This window comes from Pleurodeles waltl, chromosome 7 (genome assembly GCF_031143425.1).
Source record: "Pleurodeles waltl isolate 20211129_DDA chromosome 7, aPleWal1.hap1.20221129, whole genome shotgun sequence".
NCBI classification, from domain to species: domain Eukaryota; kingdom Metazoa; phylum Chordata; class Amphibia; order Caudata; family Salamandridae; genus Pleurodeles; species Pleurodeles waltl.
Genome location: NC_090446.1, coordinates 1,467,518,034 through 1,467,541,649, shown reverse-complemented (window position 1 = coordinate 1,467,541,649; position 23,616 = coordinate 1,467,518,034). Strand labels below are relative to the sequence as shown.

General features: G+C 44.6%; 1 protein-coding gene across 1 annotated transcript; it reads left to right on the top strand.

The window, feature by feature from the left end:
* The first annotated feature begins 1,656 nt into the window (after positions 1–1,656).
* On the top strand, positions 1,657–12,566 carry LOC138246513 (proline rich transmembrane protein 1B-like). The gene is made up of 2 exons (XM_069201163.1): positions 1,657–2,239; positions 10,771–12,566. Exons 1-2 carry the CDS (start codon positions 1,853–1,855, stop codon positions 10,945–10,947), a joined length of 564 nt encoding a protein of 187 aa, XP_069057264.1. The 5' UTR covers positions 1,657–1,852; the 3' UTR covers positions 10,948–12,566.
* The last annotated feature ends 11,050 nt before the right edge of the window (positions 12,567–23,616 follow it).

Genomic DNA, 23,616 nt, shown 5'->3' with positions numbered 1-23,616 from the left:
GACCTGCATTTAAAATGGTGATAGACAATACCCCTGTAGGCAGATGCAGTGAGTGACTGCACTCGCTTACAGGAGTATGTTTTTTACCATCTCCATACGACTGCTCTCAGGTGGCGCACTAAAAATGTACCACTTTTTTGTGGCACACCCCTACAGGCCTGTTTGCCTCTGTGCCTGGGTCTGTAATAGGGCAAGCGTGTAGAGACAAAGTGATTCCCTCATTTGCATGGGCCATGCATGTCCCTATACAAATAGGGGGACACTCTCTTAAAATAGTGCTGACCCTACGTGGGCATCACCACTATCAATATTATACATTGCGGCCCCTTCTGCAATACTACAGTGCCACAAGGGGTGCTGAAAACGGTACCAGGTACACTGAGCCTAATGCAGACCTTGGTGCCCCTGGTGCACTGTGTTTAATACAGACCTCAGTGTTTATAAAGGTCAGCGATTGATCGTTCTGACATTGAGGCTGAAGGCAGTGTGAGTTTCTCACAGTAGCGGTCAGTGGACCAGAAAGATATGCATAGAAATCATGACCATCCAATCCTTGGCCTCTCTGCAGAGGGAGCATAGCAATAGTCATGTATACTAGTTGCATTTGTGTTTCTGTACAAATGTGTGTGATGGAGGTACACAGTTGTCAAAATATTGACAAGGCAAAAGTAAAAGAAAATATAGTGCTTACAGGTGAGTGAGTGAGTGATTATGTAATGAATGCCCCTTCACTTCAGGTGAAGTGAAAGAGATGGGTATTTAGGGGGGGTGAAGTTAAGGAGATGCAAGGAAGTGCATTCAGGACAGAGTGAAGAGAAGGTGCTGGAGAGGAAAGAAGTGAGATGTAAGATATGCAGATGGGCGAGATTTGGAGACAAAAATGATGTACAAGTCTAGCAAAGAGTGAACATAGCAGGAATGATTGAGAAACTCTGAAGCCCTCTATTAGTAATGTTTAATTCCATTTTCAATTTTATTTACAACAAATGCATTGCTGTTGCTTATTTATCTTACACAGCCAACGACCATTGACACAGCCAATAGTCCTGGATGGTTTTAGGTGTTTGTCAGTTGTTGTGTTATGCATCTGAATGCAATAATAGCCCAGAGAAGAACCAAAATACCTGTCGGATGGCACAATCTGGGATTCACAGTAAGTACATTTTCAGCCATATCCATATCCATTTAAGCCATATCCATAACTACATAGGCCATGCACCTTTTAGAGATCCCCTGCCTTTTTCTTCCCACTTAAAGCCCTGCCTTAAAGCTTTGCATTACACAACTCTACGGAAGATTGTCTATTTTACGATCCCGGATTCAATGCAGGTTTCACTTTGTAGAAAAGTACTACATAAATTGCTCTTCTAGGCTGCTACTTAATCAGAAATTACAGCACATCTTCGAGATAGAACGAATTAGTTTATCATGAAAGCGGAAGTAACACTTCCTTTCCAGGCAGGAAATGTACATTTCCTGCCTGACCTGTTTATATAAACGCTATGGACATACGATGTTTACTTAACAAGTGACAAAAGGGAGCGAGACCAGCCACGAAGGACTCATACAGCAAACGGAAGGCATTAATCCTGACCAGCAGGAGAAGAATCCAGCATTAACCATGGATACCAATGAACCAACTAAGTAAAACCCGGAAGTAGCAGCTGGTGGTGATCCATCTCCCGCGTATGCAGGTGGAGCTGTGCCTGGTGGTGATCCATCTCCCGCGTATGCAGGTGGAGCTGTGCCTGGTGGTGATCCATCTCCCGCGTCTGCAGGTGGAGCTGTGCCTGGTGGTGATCCATCTCCCGCGTCTGCAGGTGGAGCTGTGCCTGGTGGTGTTCCACCTCCCATGTATGCAGGTGGACCTGTGCCTGGTGGTCCACCTCACATGTATGCAGGTGGAGCTGTGCCTGGTGGTCCACCTCACATGTATGCAGGTGGACCTGTGCCTGGTGGGCCACCTCACATGTATGCAGGTGGACCTGTGCCTGCTGGTGCTCCACCTCTAGTTCATCATCTACCTGCCAATGTCTTGTATACGCAGCCTACCTACCCTCAGTACACTGCCAACTACCCAAGTTATCCCCAGGGACAGAATATGGTGGTGACGACCCAGCCGATGATGACTGTGCCCGGATCACAGGTCTACGAGAAGGACTACATGGGGTTCTCTATATTTACCCTGCTGTTTTGCTGCCTTCCTCTTGGAATTGCAGCCCTCATCTACTCCTGCAGTGTAAATTTCTAAATTATAATCCATTCCCTGATGAGATGTTTTTAGTCCTCAAGGTCACAACCTGAGGTTGGGCTTCAGATAAGGACAGTGCATGCGTTTTTCTTCGCTGCACAGGGCACTGCTGGATATGCGTGGTGGCTGTAAGTGTTGTGCGCCGAGATCAACTTTCAGAGGTGTGTGATGTGACTTGAACTGCAGGTGACACCACTACATGTGATTGAATTGCAACTGATGCACGTATTGCATACATTTTGCATTGCAATTAATTTATATAGCGCTTCAAATCACGGAAGAGGCACCAATGCACTTTTGGTAAACACGTAGTAGGACACTTCTCGTTTAGTCTCAGGCCATCAATGATTGTATTAAAGGCTTCTTGCATCCCTTGGAAATATGACACCATCGAGTTAGTGTAGGGTTTTCTAAACGTTCTGGAGTGTTAAGCATATATACCAAGGTTCTACACATTTTAAAATAGTATACTTTCTGTACTACTAATGAGTGCTACTATTTCTAACATATATTACATGAGTGGCTGTGTGACTGTGTGTGTTAGTGCTTGTATGGGTGTATAAGTAGGTGTGTGAATAGCTGTGAGTGAGTGAGTGAGTGAGTGAGTGGCTGTGTGTCTGACTATATTGGTGGGTGAGTGGGTGTGTCAGTGGCTGCATGCGTGAGTGAGTGGCTGTGTGAGTGCTGTATAAGTGGGTGAGTGGATGAGTGAGTGTGTGAGTGACTGCATGGGTGAGTGAGTGGGTGGTAGAATGGCTGTTTGAGTGCATGACTGGGTGTGTAAGTGGCTGTATGGGTGAGTGAGTGGCTATTTGAGTGTCTGGTTAAGTGAGTTGCTGTGTGAGTTGCTATATTGTAGAGTAAGTGTGAATGGATGTGTGGGTGAATGAGCAGGTGTGTGAATTCTTGTATGGATGTGTGAATGGGTATGTAAGTGGTTGTCTGGGTGTGTGAGTGAGTGTGTGAGTTCTTGTATGGGTGAGTGAGTGGCAGTGTTGAGAGGCTGTATGGGTACATGTGTGGCTCTGTGAGTGGAGGTATGGGTAAGTGAGTGGTTGAATGAGTAGCTGTATGAGTGAGTGGTTGTGTGAGTGTCTGTATGAGTGAGTGAGTGGGTGTGTGAGTGGCTCTATGAATGAGCGAGTGGTTATGTGAGTACTTGTATGGGTCTATGAATGAATATGTGAGCGGCTGTGTGGGTGTGTAAATGTGTGAGGTTGTATAGGGGTGTGAATTTCATTATTTTTGTATGAGTGAAATGTGAGCCTAACCATAACATCCCTGTAACCTTTGTTTTTTTCCATTGGGAAAAAAATAAATATATATATATATATACTGCCTGCCCCCGATAAGCCACAAAAATACTTTTAGTGAGCGGGAGTAGGATGCCACTCTGTTTAGGATTTTGGATTCAAACTCCTTGGGTCTCAATGCCTCAGTCGGATAACCTTACGCCTCATTACGTGTAAATGATGGTAAACTGAAGTTGAGGAGTTTGGTCTGTCAGTAGAATGTCATGCAGAACATATCATGATATTGCAAAACAAAAAAAGTGGAGCATCATGGGAGCTGTGCCTGGGTCTCAGTGCTTGTAACAGTGGGTCCTGAAAGTCAAGGTGATGGCAGAACGCATGGAGACCCAACACCAGAGCAGTACAACGTGTTGCAGACTTAACCCCCAGCCACAATGTCTGACTCTACAACCAACACCTGTGATGCTAGCAAACACCCCTGGACAGTTACCTCAATACAGGAGTAATGAGATCCGGTGGCAAGCTTAGTAAGAAGGCAGCTTGGTGTGCTCTGAGTTGAGAGGAAGCATGGTCGAAAGTGGAAAGGAGGGCGCTAGCACGCAAATGCTTGGTGTCACAGTGAAGAATTAGAAGAAGTTGGATGCTTTCTAGGATTGAGGTGTTTCGCTCGATCCGTGTGGGTTCTGCTGAAGGAAGGAGGTTGAATGTGTGGTGCAGATCTGGGCTGACGCACCTCTGTAAATCTCTCCGTTAAATTAGTGAACTTTCAGCCATTGGCTTGAGACATTGTCACTCCCATCTTGGATCAGCCCAGATAAGTTTTTTACTTGCACAATCTTGCTTTTGACTCTTTGAGTAGATCCCTCCCCTTCTGGTGTAATCTATGTGGTAGTATATAATATCTTCTAAGTACTGATCCATTGTGCTTTCTTATTTTAACTTTGAATTGACCTGACCATGTCTTGCAAGGTCAGAATATTTTTAAATATTTTCCTATGCAATGACTCCCAGGCCTCCTATTCCTTGGTTCTCCACTACCATGGAGGCTTCATCATAGACCTGCTTTCGGTTCTGTGTCAGAGAAACATGGGATTAGAGCAAAGGCTCCGGTCCTTCTCTTTACTGAAGCATTACCATACCAAAGGCAATGGTAACATTGATCCATTATTTTTATTTTTAGTCTTTTACATATATTTTCTGTCGCTGATCCTAGTTTCTTCGAAAGCACTTGATTGCAGAAGTGGTTTGCACTGTCCCGGGATGGCTGCTGCTCTGACGTGGACTACATGGCTTCTGCAGACCTGCCAATTTATAAACTTATTTCACTGTGAGATGAGGGGGTGTGGCTTCGGAGGGGGCGTGGCCTCATGCTGAGAGGTACCTAAGAGGCACTCTGCCCATCACTGAGATCTCCACATGCTCCCCCCAAAAACCAAAAACAAAGGGTCTCTGAGACTGAGGCTGTCGCCAATGTCTTGGGGTGTTCTCACATCCCTTTATGGACATCGGCTGCTCAGAGCTTTTAAAGAAGTTGGAAAGTCACTTTTCAATTTTCCCTGGCACTGTGTGATTTCAGCTCCTCACTGGGTGACTTTGAGAAGGGAGCCGAAATCATGTGGCACATGGTGCCACTGTCTGAGATGGCAGATCTGCTTCTGGAGTGCCTGTTCTGTGACTGTGGTTGGGGCGGGGCTGGTGGTGCTACCTGGACATGTGCCAGGCAACCCGTGTGGCACAAGTGTGTCCCAGCAGCTTAACACAAACCCCTGCAGCCCTTGCAGTGCAGGGGGGTGAAAGCATCTAGGGCCCCCCAGCCCTTCACTCCCACCCCCCATTTCAGCCCAAAGAGATTGAATATCTGTGAAGCGAAGGACCCTCCTCATATTTTGCAGGGGAGCCCCATCATTTTGTGTTATGCCACTGATGTGCCCCCTTGCTGTAGTGTGGGCACTGCAGGATCTGATGACCTGAAGAAGAAGTTCTTCTACGGCGAGACGGTCACCTAGCCATGCTACTGCCCCACTCCGAACACAATGCAGAGACCATGTCTGAATGCTACAATGTATTCTGCTTTTTGCACTGCTGGCTTTTCCAACACACAACATTCTGAAAGTTATTTGCATTAAGTATACAATCTGGAAAGCCTTTTCACAGGTCTGCAAATGAATGTGGACATTGGGGGCCATTTATGCAAACTGTTATAGATCTCATCAATGCCTGTATTTCCATTCTGCAGAGCTTTCGGAGACCTCCCTTGTATATAGGTAAAACCCGAAAAGCTGCACCAGAAGGAGGATTGGGGTAGGCTAGGGTGGGGCAGGTTTCTGCACTGAGGGGTAAAACCTCAAAACCTTTCTCAGCTACCTCAGCTCTTTCCTCTGCAGCCTGATCCAGCTTGCAAGGAAGTTGAGTTTTTACTTCCCTTGGAGAGGCAAGGCACAGCCCGCAGTAGCTTCTAGGCAGGGCCGGCTTTTGCGCTCTGGTGGCGCCCTGTGCGACAATCTTTTTTTGGCACCCATACCTCCAATGACCACCTCCTCTAATTCCCTCTCTACCCTCTGGCAAATGTGCCCCTCATCTCTCCATAGCCCACCTTTCACATACATTCATTTGTTTCAAGTGCTTGTAATGGCTGGCTTTACTAATCCAGTCAGCTATCCACATAAAATATAGTTCTGTTCTTTGCAGCAGGAATATTATCCATCTATGCTACTTTATGGTGAGTCAAAGCTGCCGCACTCCCAACTCTCTCCCTAGCAGGAACATTACTCACAAGAGGTAGCTTGACATTTTAATTGTTTCCTGAAGGCTGGATGCACAAGGAACTTTTCAGCAGGTGCTTTTAAAATAAAAGTTCCATAAATTATTGCTAAACAGAACCCCACCTCCCCCCGAGGTCAGCACCCCTCAATCCAGGTCAGTACCCGGTGCGGCTGCACTGATCGCACTGCCCTAAAGCCGGCCCTAATTCTGGGGTAACGAAACGGAGACTAGACAGTGGCAAATCTATTCTTCTCAACTATTGTATGCTACTGATTACAGCCACTAACAAACATAATATATTGACATATCATGTTGGCCATGTGATTTATTTTAGGTCTGGCTTGACAGCGCAGCTGTTTGCATGATGTAGTAATAATAGGGCTCCCGTGTTTATAATTTTATTATTTTTGGATGCTTCCATCTGTATTCATCCGTATTTATATTGTGCTAATTTTATCTGTATTTTTCCATTCTTATTTTGGGTTTTGTGGAAAAACGAAGCTGAAACTAGTATATTTCCCATTTATTAAACCAGAAAATGTACTTAAGTTAAGGATGGGTTTCAATTACATGAACCCACACAGATTCTTAATCAGTGCACAGTAAAAACATGCAAGTGTTTGACAACTCTGTGCATATCTACTGCTTTTTAAGCCTAAAATGTATTTCTTTTTTAACCATATTAACTGTCAGTCCGAACAGCCATTATCCTGGCATTCATGACTAACAGCATTTAGCATAAAAAAAAGCTAATTTTCTGTTTTTATCCATATTTTAAAATAAATACAGAAAGGAAAATAGTTTGATTTCTACCTGTATGCATCTTTAGAAAACAGTAAAAACAGAAAATTAGGAACTTTATTAGCAATTCTTTAAAAAACATAGGGCCTGACTAACAAAGGTGAACCTTTTGTGCAAGTTCACTTTTTTGTTATTCACAAAATATGAGTTAATAGTATTTTTACTTGTGCAGAGACTCGGCAGTCACGAGTAGAACTCCGCACATGAAAAGATGTCTTGTCATATCTCTACTATGCAGAGTTCTGTGACCCGACTGAGGAGTCTCCCTCTCCTAACAATGCTATTATCTCGCACTTTGTGAATCAGGCCAAACGAGTGGACTTTGACAAGAGGAATATCACATTCCCACCTCAGGCTATTGGCTATTTGGTGTATCATTCCGTCATCCAGGAAGCGCTTCCATTAGAATGCATTTGGGACTATTTTACATCTGAAAAGTGCAATCATCATGCAGTTTGTCACTGTCAATTCTTTATCTCCTATATGCATTTTATAAAGCAAGCAATCCATTTTGATACCTTTTCATGGCAAAGGCAAAGCCAATAGCGCAGGCTTTAATATGGTAGGTAGCATTTGTGAGTGCAATATATGTACACAGAAGTTATGAATGACTTTGTTTACATATGTTGGCACATTGAAGCCAGACTTGTTGGCTTTTCCAATACTTGTTTTAACCTTATCACGAACTGAATACAAAAAGATTTGCTCATATAGGATATTTGATATTGTAAAGTAAGTAAATTTGTTAAGGCATATCTACTCTTTGGTGTACCTTTTTATGCAAATAGCATTTGTGCATGCTTGTGTCTCCATAGATAGGGATCCTACATAAGAGGCTGGCCCATACCTTCTTTAGTTGGAGTTCATGTACTCTGGGAGTTCCATCAGCCTCCACCTCACACCACATCTTCTCTTACTCCACTGGATTTCAGCTTCTGCGGTTGAAAGGCCTGGTTGGATCCAGTCGCGTTTCATGGGGCGGGAGAGGGGTGAGGCAGCACGTGGAGAAGGGGGAAATTACAAAAAAAACGTAAACATTTTTTTTTACCTTCCTCACTGCCTTTTCCGCGCTGCTCTGCTCCTCAGTCCTACCTGCTGCAGGCACAGGCTCCCAGCTCCCCTGTGGCCAATCCTATCACTGCTTTCATGCTACTGGCAGCATGAAAACAGTGTTAGGATTGGACAGAGCATCCATTCAGGGTGCTCCCAGGCAGAGTTGGAGCCTCTGCCTGCTGTCTCCAACCTGGCACGGTGGAGAGAGCCCAGTGCGCATGTGTGTTTGGCGGCCTGAGACACCCGGCCAAAACACATGCGCACTGAGGGGGAGAGCTGTGCACTCCCACTCTGTCCCTGTCACAATCCATGTCCCCCCTTTTACAATAAAACTATAATAAACATAGTTTATTATAGTTTTATTGTAAAAGTTTGCAGCTGCGTCTGCTGGCGGGGGTGATGCTCCTCTTCCATAGCAGAGGAGCCACCCCTGGTTGGATCGTTGTCCCTCTTCAGTCCTTGCATTCTTAGGGAATGTGCTGACATGCTGGGACACAGAGGCTATCTGCTTTAAAGGTTTCCATTTGTTGTTCCTGCACGAGGTGAGTTCAAAGGGGTTGGGGCGGCTAACCTTTACTGCTCCTGGCACTCTCATTGAGGGAAGAGTACTCATTCTCTGAGGCTACTTTGCTGCACCATCTATCATGGCAAGCTGGGGAGCTAATTTCACCCCCATGGCCCTGGGCAGGATGATGAGCAAGGCATACTGGATTATTCCCCAACTATATAAAAGACCTCACCAGCATTTTTGCAGACGGGGCCTCTACTGCTGTCACCCAGTATCAAATATGTTGATATTTTCAAGTAAGACTTGATAGTTTTAAATAGAAGAGAAATATCTGCCAAACCCACTAGGCCGCATCTGTGGATGGGTAACTTTAGTAATTTAGAACCCAGGTGGCATCTCCCCAGATTAGAGAAGCATTCAGATTTTAATATGTGGTATGGGAAATGTACAGGGTACAAAGGTTTTTATTGGTTACCTTTTTCAAGTGACCACTCTGACATGAGAAGACTCACTGTCGGTGAATGTTTCGTGGTTGTAAGCTTGTTCCTACAGGGAGAACCTTACACAGCTTGGCAGTCATTCTAGGACAGCTGCTGTCTCAAACACACGAAAGATGATGGGTGGCATGCTTGCAAAAAGTCTAACCATTAGCAATCGTTCGAGTAGCATTCCAAATCAGGATTCTTTTGAGCACCATGCCGCTTGCGTTTGGACCCATTTTGCATAGGCAAAGCAATCTTGACTCTCCTCACTGAGGAATAATCCAGCCTGAACTGCCAAGCCATACCCTCCCAGAAGCGGACCAATCAAAGACCGATTTTTCCCTAATTGGGGCTCTTTCATTGGGTGTAGCTTGATTCCAGTGGAACAGTGAGTACCGGCCCCACATCTGGCCATACACTTGCCACTCATAGCATTCCATCTCACACATAAAGCACAATGGATGGAATGCTTGCAATAAAACTAACCACTGGCAATCACTCTGGGTAGCATGCCAACCCATCGTTCTTTTACCAACCATGCCACCTCTGTTTGGACCAAGCCATATGCAAATCAGTTTTGACCCTGCTCCAACACAAACAGTCCAGCATGGATTGCCAAGCCCTTCCCAAGGCACATTTCGCCCTGAGTCATTGAGAAGGAGCTTATACTGTTTTTTCTTGAAGTCCATCCTTCTGCTACTTTCAGATTCTTGGAAGCGCCCTGGTATGAAATTACCTTTCTTGCCTCGCTGTGAGGATTTTGTCTCCGCTTTCCCGCCTACTTGGACGCAGGTGGCATAACATGCATTTGTAAAGCAGATGTTCACCCATGGGGCGTACTGTTGCTGTATGATAGGTGGCTTATGTTACCAAACTAAATAGTATCCATTTTACCTACCTGAGGAGGGAGGAAAGGCTGAGTGGATGCAAACCGTAAATCCGTAATGCCAAGCACAGACTCCTGGGGTGAATGCATCTCTGCCCACGGAGGGACAGGCTAACCACCTTGGAGCATGCCTTTTTTCTACCTTCCACACAGAGTGTGAGCCTGCCAATCTACTACTTGCAGTCTCAGTGTAGAGACCAAGGCCTGCCCACTCCTGACAGAAACAGTACAGGACCTTATAACTATGCACCAACACGCCTCACTTTTAGGACAGAACACACCAGGGACAGCACTGTATCTGCAGTGCGGTGCTACAGTGACATTGTCTGGTAACTAACCAGTTTCTCCCTGGTACTGAGAATACACATTTTCTTTCAAAGTATTTCTGCTTTCTGGGTTGTCTCAGTGTACTAAATGTCCACATTTTAAAATACAGGGCAGGACGATGTTTACTTCGACCTAAAGTGCAGTATTCTGTGCCACTAAGATTCCTTGCCTACCCCATATCTCTGAATCCCAGGTGGGGTACACTCATGTACAATCACCCACACACTGGGGGGGGGAACCATGCACCACTCCAGTCAGGCACTTACACTAACCCTTTCCACCTCAGCCAGACTGAGGTCACCTAGTCATCACTGCACTGTGAGCTGCAAACTGGAGATACAATTAAAACACATTTAGTTGAATAGTAGCAGTAGCTGAGCAGTGTCTTGTAAATATGTTTGAGACGTATTTCCTGAAGTAACCTGAGAGTATTATTATTTTTACAGACGCAGTCGGCCAATGAGAGAGGAGACACAGTTCGGGCAAAAGAAAATTCCCGTATGGCAAGGATGCTAAACAACTGGGCTCTGGGAATTGGCATTATCTTTACAATTGCTTGGGTTGCCTACGTCATATACATCAACGTCGCTTTCAACAATTACAGGCGCAATTACTACGGCTGACTGCGGAACGCAAGAGAAGCTGTCCTTTGCCGGAAGTAGATTCAGGCATTCAAGCTGCATCACATAATCGTTTTATACTGTGATATCAAACTGAGTGGCAGATGGCATGTATTTAGAGTGGTGGGGCGAGCAAAATGCTGGTGGCATTCAAACAATAATAAAAAAATGCACTTACCTCCCTGACTTGCCACAACGTCCTCCTCGCTCTGGTGTCTTCTCTCCTCAAAGCTCTGGACCCAGGAAACTGCACTAGCCAATCCCTGTGCTGCTCTCATGCTCTTAAACAGCATGAGAGAAGCATCAGGATTGGAGGGAGCGGCCTCTTTCAGCGCTGTTATGAGCACTAGAGGCCTGTGCTTTCTCTAACCCAGCTGTATTAAGACAGAGAAGTTAAAGTTAGAGAAGTTTATAATGCTCACGTCTGGGCCAAAGGGACATGTGCTCTTTAAACATAAGTGCAGAGCTCTCTGCTGCCACTCAGCAGCAATTGCCCTGCCCCTTCCTGACACTCAGTTCAGGACGAGTTACTTAAAAATAAAACGGTAATAAATAAACTTTATTACCATTTTATTTTTCAGCTGCCCTGGGTCATTTTTTCATCGGGACGATGCTCCTCCGCTCCATGGAGGACCCGCTCCTGATCAAATCGCCTTGTTTTGTGGAAATTTCGTGACACATTTGCTAACTTCTGTTGCAACGCAGTGCAGCAAACAAAGTTACTGAACTGCATTTCATGATGCGACGGGAGCATTGCAAACTCAAATCTACAAAGAGATGGCATTGCTGCTCTTTTCCCTGGTACTAACGCATCTTAACCCTGCCTAGCGCCACCCACCAACCTTTCCATCTTAGTGCAAAGGTGTATTCACGATGTTGAGCACAGTCCAAGACACCATGCTTGGACTAAGGGCCTGATTTAAATTTGGTGGGTGCAGTGCTTAATTTGTGCTTGCTAAAGCCATCTCGGGCCTCTTTAATCCATTTACAGCCACTCCCTGCCCCTTCAGCTCACTCTTGCAGCTTTCTCCCTTTGTGATGCTTTTTTGTTTTTCACTTCCTCCGTCTTTCCCATTTGTGTCTTTTGCTCGCAGTAAATGCTCAAGGCAGAAAAATAAGTGCCAGTCCTAAAAAATAAGGGCCGGTTCCAGCACCGGAAACCTCCAGCTAAAAATAGGCCCTGTTAACAGGCCAGTAAAGGGAATGCCAGAGGAAGCAAATGTAAAGGCTGTGGACAGCAGCCAATAAAATTGTCTTTTACTTAGTGACTCTTCTGCATATACATTTGCTAATCACAAATCTTAATGAAATATGCAGTTTGGATAAGTAAACATCCAGTAAGAATGTGGGATAAAATTCACAGCCAGATGCCTAGGAGTTGTCAGTATAGCTCTGCAGCAGAGATAGGGGGGCTGATTCACAAAGGTAAACTTGGACCAAAAGTATAACTTTACTCGTAGTGAATGGGCCCAGGAGTTTTGGCATGGCCAGTAGCAGGGGCATTCCTCAGCATCACTCCCTACAGGTAAGCGGCTCTGAACAAACCCCATGTTCAGGACCCTTCCTGAAACCTTCACTGTGAAAATCTTTGTCAAATGGCTTCTGTGTCATGACTGTGAATAAACGTGTTAAATGTACATTTTAAGATTTATTTCTGAAAATATAAATTCTTATCAGAATTGTTTTTCCTACTTCTTGTAGTCTATGTGTGAATTATTTCAGCTCAACGCCACACACTGAGGATTACATTACTGCCAAACAAAAGGTACAGAGATAGAAAAACATTAGGATTGACAAAGGCAATGATCTTGGTTTTGTGATTAAAGGTAAAATCTTCAGCCTCTTGGGCATGGAGAGGTGTCCTCGTAGCTGCAGGCAGGAAGTTAACCATGAAACACTTCTTTAACCAGCAGAGTCACCCAGTACAGGAATAGATCCATCGATGAAGCACCTCTTTATCCAGGAAAAGTTGGTAAACACAGGGACAGATGCAACCACAATGCACCATTCTATCAAGAGGTGGTCATTGAAGATCACCTATCCACGAACACCTCTTTATCCAGAAGAGGGGAACAGGGCAGGGACAGACCCATCTACGAATCACCTCTTTGTCCAAGAGAGCTGCTCAGAGATGTATTCATTTAAGCAGCATCTACTTGCACAGAAGAGGCACTTGGTAAATGACATGGCTAAATATAGTTCAGTACAACTGTCAAATACAAGATGCACTAATAGTGGGTACAACCACCATCAGCTACCTTGAGTGATATGATTGGTGCTTGTCCTTCTGAGCAAAAGATAATGTAGATATCATGTTGCAAAGGAGTTCTTCCCATTTAAGGTGTCCAGATTTTTTTTTCTTTTTTGATCACCTGGTTATGAACTTTTTACGGAGGGTAAGTCTCACTACTTGTAATCTCATGGTAAATCTCATGGTAAATAGACTGGGCTTGTTTACTGCCAGTTTCTGCCTTTTAAGACAAGGCTGGTACAAGGCAGCTAGAGTAGGAGGCAATTGGCAGGTAATACATCAACATATGTTCACACCTGTGCAGGCTGCACATGTGAGAATTTTGTTGTGCACAGCTCGGTCACTGCGCACAGATAGCCTCAGCAGGCACTCATAGGAAAGGTCAGCAGGGTTTACTGGTTCATCAGCAATGTACATATATTATACACATGGGGGGAAATCTGCTGTAGAGAGCAGTTTCCCTTACCTAAGGCCTACACAGTCCTGTTAGGTACCAAACTGAGGTGAAACATGTGTGCCAAGATTGAGGCCCGTATTTATACTTTTTTTAGCGCCGCATTTGCGTCGTTTTTTGACGCAAAAACGGCGCAAACTTGCAAAATACCATTGTATTTTGTAGGTTTGCGCCGTTAGCCGTCAAAAAGCAGCGCAAATGCGGCGCTAAAAAAAGTATAAATACGGGCCTGAATACCCAGATCCCGTGATCCTCCATGTACATCTTGTGGGTCACCCAGAATTTCCATATTTCTCTGGCTCATCTCAGGATCAGAGTCCAGGCCTTTTGTTAGTTAATTACCCTGCTCCCCAGCAAAAAGAACAGAGGCCTTCCCACACAAAAGAAGTAATTAACAGTGCTCCACTCAGCTATTGAGAAGGAAGAGGCAGATTCTTTAAATCTGTATCATGGTTGGAAAAGCCAAGGCCCAGTGAACAAAGGAGGAAGTTCATAACTTCGGAACCAACAAAGGAAATCCATAAGAGACGCAGCTGTCCTGATGTGCTGGGGGGGTCTCTCCAATACTATCACCGACACCCGTTTAGGAACAGTTTGGGAGAAAATCTGGGCTTTTGTATCCCAGAAGGAGCAGAGGACCACTGGAGACAAAGACAAGGAGAAAGGCTGGTGCAGGGAACAAGTAGAACCAGTTCCCTGCAAAGTGAGCTGTCTTTGAGGCTAGTAGGCTCTAGCTAGCTAGGGATCGCCGCCAAGAATAACATTTGCTCAAGATGATTTTAATCAGCTCAACGGGGTCAGAGTTATGCATCTTTTAAATTTGGCTCATTTAAACATGCCAACAATCAGCAATGGCACGCAAATGGGCTTCGCTGCATTTTTAAGAATTTCCCCCTGGAAGGAACAAGCCCCCAAGTGACAATACAATGCATTTCCTCAGTATCTGGTGGAATGGTTGTGGGGCCTCTTCCCATATATATATATATCCCATCTCACTGGGTGCCGAAGCAATGAGAATGTGGCCTAGAGAGGGCTATCCCACCCCCATCATGGAGAGAAGGGACCCAGGACCTCATCTCCAGGTCCCCGTTAGAGAAAAGGGGAGGGGGAAGCACAATTTCCAACCCTCCCACCAACTGCAGTGGTCTCATCCCTGCTCCCCATGTCCATGACTGGGGGAGCGGGGCAGAACCACAGCAGTGTACACCCTGCCTGCACGGAGCGGGCAGGGATAAGAAGCCCCCACACTGGCGAGGGCAGTGCCAGTCGCAAAGGAAGCTGGCCAGGCTCCACAGGAGTGGGATCCCTGTGTGGGCTGACAAATTGAAGGACAAGAGTGTCCAGGTGGGACTGGGCACCCCTCTACTAAAAAGAAAACAAAGGGAAAAAGGCATGTGGCATGAGGCCGCACGCCAATAAACAAGGTGCCTGGAGTTGCAGGTCAAATATTCATAGCTCTCCACTGCAAGACTTATTTTACATATAAAATTGTGCTGGTATTGGCCATTTTGGAGTGTTGTGGGGGCTAGAGGATGTGTTGCAGCCCCCCTCCTCTCACATTTGAAATTGACCCTAAGCTTCTAGATCTTGGGACCCATAACCCCTTGGATTGTCACCATTGCTTTCAAATACTTCCTAAGGCTGGGTCTTTTCCTCTTTACCTGGTAGTGCAGTGACATCTAAGGGCTGGTTCTATTGTTGCATGTTATGTGGCCTAAGGGTTTATAAAAAAGACTGGACACATGTTATGTTGATTGTAAGTGCTTTATTAACAATGCATGCTTGATAGTTCTTTTTGATGAACATGCTTTCTAGATATTAATAATTGCATTCAAACATGGTTATTAATGAGGGGCATGGCTGACCGCCGAGGAAGATGGTGTTCTAGATCTGAGCTTCCCCTCTGCCTGCCAGCATTGACCAGAATCCCCCTGAATAGTAGGTGCATGAGGGGCTGAAAGCAACTATCTTGGCACCCTCCAGGGGGTGAGAACCCTCAGTGCACTTGCTGTGGCTTGGGGGATTACTGGAGTAGCAGTGGGAGAGTACTAACTGGTCCATCCCTATGATTCAAAATGGTTACCGCCAATGACTTGGAGCGGATGGGGAGCTTGAGGAGCTGACTGTGGTTTTTTGGTGACCTGGAAGAGTGAATCGGTGCCTCACTAGTGTCTCCTCTGTCGGCAGGGCACCAGGAGGGGACCAGAGCAGCCTCCGTGATGAGGAGTCAGGTGGGTTTGTAGAGAGAGTCAGCCTGCTGGCTCCGTCAGCCCCTCCAGACCCAGCTACTGTCCTCGGTGCTGACAGGGCTCCACCTGAAATCCCGAATGCTCACAAACTATCCCCCACACACCACAGCCTACCACCCACATACCAGACACAATAAGGTAAATACAATATAAAGAGTTTGAATATTTGGGTAATGGGAAACCCATATAATATATGTGGCCCCCGGCGGCAGGCAGCATGCTGGCACTCTATGAGCTGGCTATAGTGAGAAAAAGGGGACAGCCCCTGTGTGACTTACTCTATTCACAGCCATATCTCATGGAAGAATATTGTGTCCTTTCCCTCCACATTCTCAGGTAGGCCTGTCACTCTAATATTGTTACAACAGCTGTGCCCTTCCACATCCTACACCCTCCATCCAATCCAGTTGTGCAACCCTGTTTATGAGGTCCATCACATGTGCCTGGAGCTCAGATAATACTGGATGCATCTCCCTTTCTGCTTCCTCATGACAATATACTTTGTCAGCCAGCGGGCAGTGGTCCCTAGTAAAGGTGAAAAAGCAGATGGTAAAGCAGATAGAATGCTGGCATCGCTCGTGAAGACAGACAACAGAGGCACTCTCACCTCGCAGGTCAGAGATGAGGGGGGAGACATGAGTTACACACAGATGAATATCCATGAGATACTCACAAGGCACTTCAGAGCACTATATCAACCCCAAGAGACAACTCCCAGCGAAGCAATAGAAGCCTTTCTGGGTAGGACGACTATCCAGGGAACACACAGGGCACCTGATTTCTGACCCGATAGAGGTAGGAAGGGGTACCAAGCAGGGATGTCCCTTGTTGCCCATACTATTCACCATAGCTATTATCTTTACTGCCCTGCTCCGTGTGGAGGGCTGGAGGTGGGGCATCCCACTGAGGAAGCGAGAGCATGGTGTCTCGCTATAGGCAGATGCCATGTTGTTATTCCTGTGAGACACAGATACAGAAGTACCCTGAGGAATGCAAATTCTAGCTGATCTTGAAGTGGTGTCAGAACTGACTGCAAACTTGGGTAAGACTTGCGCTACGCAGCCAACTCTGCAGGCAGCCGTGAGAATGGTGGCCAAATGAGGTATTTCATGGAAGCTGATGATGCTTAAATGTTTAGGCATGAAACTGTATCATACAGATGAGAATGTAACTAGGGGCAGCACTACAGTTGCAGTAGACTACAGTAAAATTCTGGCACACACTGTACCTCTACATAATAGCAAGAGCTGCACTGACAAAAATGGTTATTTTGCCCAGAGTTCTATATTTCTTCATAACACTGCAAAATGGGGTGCTGCTATCCTGGTTTAGAGACATGGCGATGCTACAACAGGACCTGATGTGGGGAGGGGGTCATCAGAGAATCTTCCTTCATCTTTTGCAGGGTCCCACAGAGGGAGGGGGTTGGTAGTACCAGACCTGGAACTTTATTACTCTGCTGCGCAGTTGGAAGGAGTTGCCTGGTGGAATTAGACCCCCTTAGGGGAGAAGGAATGAGGGAGGTTTCGTGGTGCTTTCACTGGGTGGGCAGATGACTGCAATGGAATTTCCCAATTTACTGACAGTAGCATGACAAACCTGAAGAGGATAGCTACGAAAACAATCAATAGGCCTCTATACGCCCCTGTACTGCTGTTAGTGGGATTACTTATGCAGAGGTAGGGGTACCTCATGTCCTGAAGAATGGAGGGATGGATGAAGGCAGGGATACCCATGGTAAAAGAATGCTATTGCAATGGGGAACTCAGGACCTACAATTCCCTAGTGGACAAGGACAATCTCCCACCATCCCAATTCTTAACCTATGATGTACTTACTGGTGCAATACGTGCCACATGGAGGATGTGAATGGCTGGGCCCCCAACACACAACACTCTACAAACACGCTTAACATTCAGGAGATGACATAAACTAATCTTATGGTTCTACAAAACTCTACACTCGATGCTCATGGAAACAATAGGTCAAGCTAGAAGCACCATGGGAGGAAGCCCTAGACCGGTGATACTCAAAGTACGGCTGGGGGGCCACATGCAGCCGTCCTGACTTTTACATGTGTCCCCCTGGTCAACACCAGAACCAGGTTGCTGTTCACTCAACACAGCACTAACACTTACAAAGATGTTAAATAAACAGGCAAGCATTTATTTATAGGTTAATTAAACTAAAAGAAAACAAGGTGTCCTGCACCCCTTGAGTTTAGGACACCTTCATTTTTTAAGACACCTTTCAGCAAAATTATAAACATATGATAAAGTCTCTTCAAAATTCAAAGTGTACTTCATTAACATGCAGAACCTTTTCCCCTTAGTACATCAGAATATGTCAGTTCTTTGAGAAGCATCTTTTAAAGTGACAGTTTTTAAACATGATTTTAGAAGCATTCATGCATCCTCCGATCCTGAAAACAATACCAATAGAGAACTAAGAGGCAAGTCATTTGTTGTGTACATCCTTTGGATGGCCTGGGTTGCTGTTGTAGATAAAGAACATTATAGTTTATTAAATCAAAGACATGATAAGGTTTTGTACAGTGCATGTCCTGATGTCATGTATTCTGAGGTCCTCTTATATGTGATAATAAAGAACAAGCATTTGCAATGTTACATGTCTCGCATTTACTTGAGTTGGAGCTATTGGCATAGTAAATGCATAACTGGGCTTTTTTTGCCACATTAATTGGTCAACCCTACCAATTTTACAATATTACAGTTGTGTTGGAATGTCCTCTTGAATAGTAGTGTATCACAGTAAAAACACGACAAAGCCGGGTATTTCAGCACCTTACCTGACTGTTTTCATCACCGACTGCAGCTACAGCTCATAAGCCGGGGTTGACGGCCTGCACAGGGTTTGGAAGCGGCCGCAGTACACAAATTTCAAAGGTAGTTTTTAAGGAGTTCAGTAAAGTTGTAATATTGCAGTAAAAAAAACCTCATTATTCCTAAGGCCCAAAAAAACAAACATCTTCATAGCAGAATATAGCTTTAAAGCGCTATGCAGTAACATGGCTGCTGAATATAAATGTTAAAGCACTAAATACTGAGGCAACATAATTTGATAGCTATATCGGGCCTCTTTATTCCATGTCCAAACACTCCCGGCCCCTTCAGCTCACTGTTACAGCTGTTTTTCCCCATTTGTCACGTTTTTCTGTTTAGAGTTCATCTAATGTAAAAAAGTCAAAATAACTCTGGTGATTAATGTTCTTCCCGGAGAGAGAGCATACCTTTGTCTAGTGGAAGCTTGGAGTCATCATAAGGTAGTGCAGAGTGTTAATGTACCTGCTGCAAAACATGTGTATTAGGCAAATTACAAAGTGCATACAATGTAAAATTGGCAAACTAACTCTTGCGATTAATGTTGTTTCTGGAGAGAGAAAGTAGTTTTAATTTAGTTTATCTAGTGAAAGCTTGGACTCATTATAACGTAGCGCAGAGGGTTAATGTTCTTTCTGGAGAGAAAAAGTACTTTTGCCTAGTGGAAGCTTGGACTCATAATAAGGTAGCTCAGAGGGTTAATGTGCCTGCTGCAAAGAACGTGTGCTAGGCAAATCAAAAGTGCATATAATATAAAAATGTCAAAATAACTCTGGTGATTTATTTTCTTTCTGGAGAGAGGACGTGCTTTTGTCTAGCGGACGCCGTGAGTCATTATAAGGTAGCACTGAGGGTTAATGTGCCTGTTGCAAAGAACGTGTGCTAGGCAAATCACAAAGTGCGTATAATGTAAAAAAGTCAAAATAACTCTGGCAATTTATGTTCTTTCTGGAGAGAAAGCGTACTTTTGTCTAGTGGAAGCTTGGACTCATGATAAGGTAGCGTACAGGGTTAATGTGCCTGCTGCAAAAAACGTGTACTAGGCAGGTTAAATGTGCATGTAATGTAAAAATGTCAAAACAATTCTGGTGATCAATATTCTTTCTGGAGAGAGAATGTACTTTTGTCCAGTGGAAGCTTGGAGTTGTTATAAGGTAGCGCAGAGGGTTAATGGGCCTGCTGCAAAGAACAAGTACTAGGCAGATCACAAAGTGCATATAATGTAAAAATGTAAAAATAATTCTGGTGATTAATGTTCTTTCTGGAGAGAGAATGTACTTTTGTCTAGAGGAAGCTTGGACTCATAATAAGGTAGCACAGAGGGTTAATATGTCTGGTGTAAGGAAAGTGTACTAGGCAAATCATGAAGTGCATAAATGTCAAAATGTCAAAATAACTCTGATGATTTATGTTCTTTCTGGAGAGAGAACATACTTATCTCTAGTGGAAACTTGGAGTCATCATAAGGTAGTGTAGAGGGTTATTATGCTTGCTGTAAAGAATGTGTACTAGGCAAATCACAAAGTGCATAGAATGTAAAAATGTCTAGCTAACTCTAGCTATTAATGTTGTTTCTGGAGAGAGAAAGTAGTTTTAATTTAGTTGTATCTAGTGAAAGCTTGGACTCATTATAACGTAGCGCAGAGGGTTGATGTTCTTTCTGGGGAGAGAACTCAGTTTTGTCTAGTGGAAGCTTGGACTCACAATAAGGTTGCTCGGAGGGTTAATGTGCCTGCCGCAAAGAACGTGTGCTAGGCAAATCAGAAAGTGCATATGATGTAAAAATGTCAAAATAACTCTGGCAATTTATTTTCTTTCTGGAGAGAGGACGTGCTTTTGTCTAGCAGATGCTGTGAGTCATTATAAGGTATCGCGGAGGGTTAATATGCCTGTTGCAAAGAACGTGTACTAGGCAAAACACAAAGTACATATAATGTAAAAAAGTCAAAATAACTCTGGCAATTTATGTTCTTTCTGGAGAGAAAGCGTACTTTTGCCTAGTGGAAGCTTGGACTCATGATAAGGTAGTGTACAGGGTTAATGTGGCTGCTGCAAAGAACGTGTACTACGTAGGTTAAACGTGCATGTAATGTAAAAATGTCAAAGCAGTTCTGGTGATCAATGTTCTTTCTAGAGAGAGAATGTACTTTTGTCTGGTGGAAACTTGGAGTTAATATAAGGTAGCGCAGAGGGTTAATGTGCCTGCTGCAAGGAACAAGTACTAGGCAGATCACAAAGTGCATATAATGTAAAAATGTTAAAATTATTCTGGCGATTACTGTTCTTTCTGGAGAGAGAACAGTTTTGTATCTCCATCTCCGGGTCAAATCTTGACTATGAAGTCACTTGAGGTCTCTGCTTTGTGTCCTGGTCACCCTTTGTTTTGTCCACACTCCCCACCTACAGCTTCTGACTCCACCTCATTTCCCACACTGGACACGGTGAGACCCCCCCTACAGCTTGTCCGGGTATGACGGGCGATGGTGCTCTCAACACACCTCACGACCTGGAAAGAAAATTATTTCCAATGTGTCTGGAAGCGCTAGCGCTAATAAAAAACAAACACATAAACCTTTACCATGCATTATCCAAGAAGGTAATCTGCAGATCACACAAATAAAGCCAAAAGCAAAAATGAAGTGATTCTTAGTAGGTAACAGTGGTAGCAATGTGAGTAGCGCTCTAATACTGCCAAAAAAGATTGCGCTCTGAGCACTGAGTGCCATGGCAGGCACGGAGCACAGACAATCGTATCGTCAATAGTGCAATAATCCATGTAACAGGGTAAGTCTTCAGTCTTCAAGGCAGTAACAAATCTGCCCCAAGCGGGGACAAACATGAAGCATTTACCAAAAACATCAAGTGATTTTTGAAAGGCAAGCCCACAAACGAATGAAAGTGATGGAAGTGAGGTGGACGTGGTTAAAAGCCCACAATACTTACAACAACTCGACCTAAAAAGGAGAGAAAGTGAAAAAAAAAACTGCCTAGGATCACACAATTTGGGTAAGGGGGGAAGCCAGGTTTAATCCAGGTTTTCTGGTTTCACACTATGGAATTCAGTCACTAGCTGTTCTTTCTTCGTATCTCTTACACCCACCTAACTGCTCTCTGCCCCCTCGACCACCACCCTCCTGGCATCAATGCGGCCCTTGGTCACATCACAGACCAAACTTTTTGGCCCCTGGGAAAACATTTGCAAGTACCCATGCCTGAGAGAAACACCTGGTAGACAAAGAATGGAGCACTGCATTACAGTACATCTGACTCAAATACCCACAACTTAATTATCTACACACTGCATACCTTCCCCCACACAAACTTAAAATGCATAACAGGACTCACACACATAGAAGAATTACCCTGATGCATGTTGGGCTTGGGCCGTAAGCCCATGAACCTAAAAGCTGATACTAGTTTCATAGACCTGGGCTCGTAGTTGCAAAAATTGTAATAATGGGGAACTGAAAATCACTCGAGGGACCCCCACATAGGAAGTGGAGGGCAAATTTTATAAAATGTACAATGGCTGAGGAATCTGCACTGTATCATGAGGAGAGCAGGGGATTGTGCAAGTACAAGCAAGCAGACGATTGGGCACACCTACCACACTCTCAGTGTGAGGACAAAGGATGCTGAGACCCAGTTCCCCTGAAGTAAATGGTGCATCAGGATAGTCACAGACTCCGAATACATATTTGAATAATGAGACACACCAAAGACGAAGAAAACTTACGTAGCAGCGTAAGGGGAAAGTGATCACATAGTACAATCACTAAATGAAGGCTGGATGACATGATTTACTATTATAAGTTTGCTTAACAATGGTCATCAAACTCCCGAATACTGTGATATGCATAATAATGTCTTGGACACGACTGTATCATGAACGGGCTGAGCTCACCTGACTAATGCATAAGAATCAAAGACAAATGTGTAATCTTTATGATAGTGTAAAGAAAACTGTGGTAGCTGTATAACCTGAAAACTGTTATAATAATAAATATAAAAAATATGTTTTTTGAGTATGGTGACACAATGTTGATTTTTAATATGTGAATTGTCTTTTATTGTGGTGAACCTTTGACAAAGCCAATAGGCTTGCATTACATGTTAATGTTGTGACCCTTGTCCAAGCTAATAGGCTAACTTTGTATGTTGCTGTGATGACCTTTTGACAAAGCCAAGAGACATGCCTTATTTCATGTCTCTTCGGAAATCGAAGTTGAATATCACTTAACGCCTGCTGTGAAATCTGTTGGGAAACAATTTGTCAATGTGTCTTCGGGTGTGGGGGCGCAGGTGAGAGTCAAATGCATGGCGGCCATTTTCGTTGCCCATTTGACAGAGAGGTTAGCACTCTAGCATCTTGTAGTCCTTTTCCTTGCTCCCAGTTCGCCCATTTAAACGTGGCCATGACACAGACGTGCGCAGTGTTCGTGCTTCTGGTGCACCACAGGGAAGCTCGCATGCGTCCATCTGTGCCCGCACAGGACCAGGGACCAGAAATGCTGGTCCTTTTTCATCAGGTAAGCTGGTTTACTCTGCCTCCCACCTACCTGCCCTTCGTCTCGATACGCATGGTGCCTGTCTCCTGGAGTCTTGACTCTGTGGGGAAAAGGTGCTCACATTGCAACTGCATGGGTGCTGATCCTTGATCAGTGTTTATAGCCGAGACCAACTCTCCACCGCCCGCCTTCAAGAGGATGGGCAAAGCTAGTGATAGCCCTATGCTGAGCTACCCCCTACTACACCGGTGCCCACCCAGGTCGATGATAGAAATTTCAGACAGTATTTGTTGTAAGAAGCTATCACAATATCATAAGTATTTCAAATAATTGTACAATTCTCATGGACTATGCTTCATTGTCACTTATT

Bases quoted from the DNA above. Each gene is read 5' to 3' on its own strand.
- LOC138246513 (XM_069201163.1), top strand. From the start codon at position 1,853: ATGTATGCAGGTGGACCTGTGCCTGGTGGTCCACCTCACATGTATGCA. The intron at 2,240-10,770 runs GTAAATTTCTAA...TTATTTTTACAG, and splicing joins CCCTCATCTACTCCTGCAGT to ACGCAGTCGGCCAATGAGAG.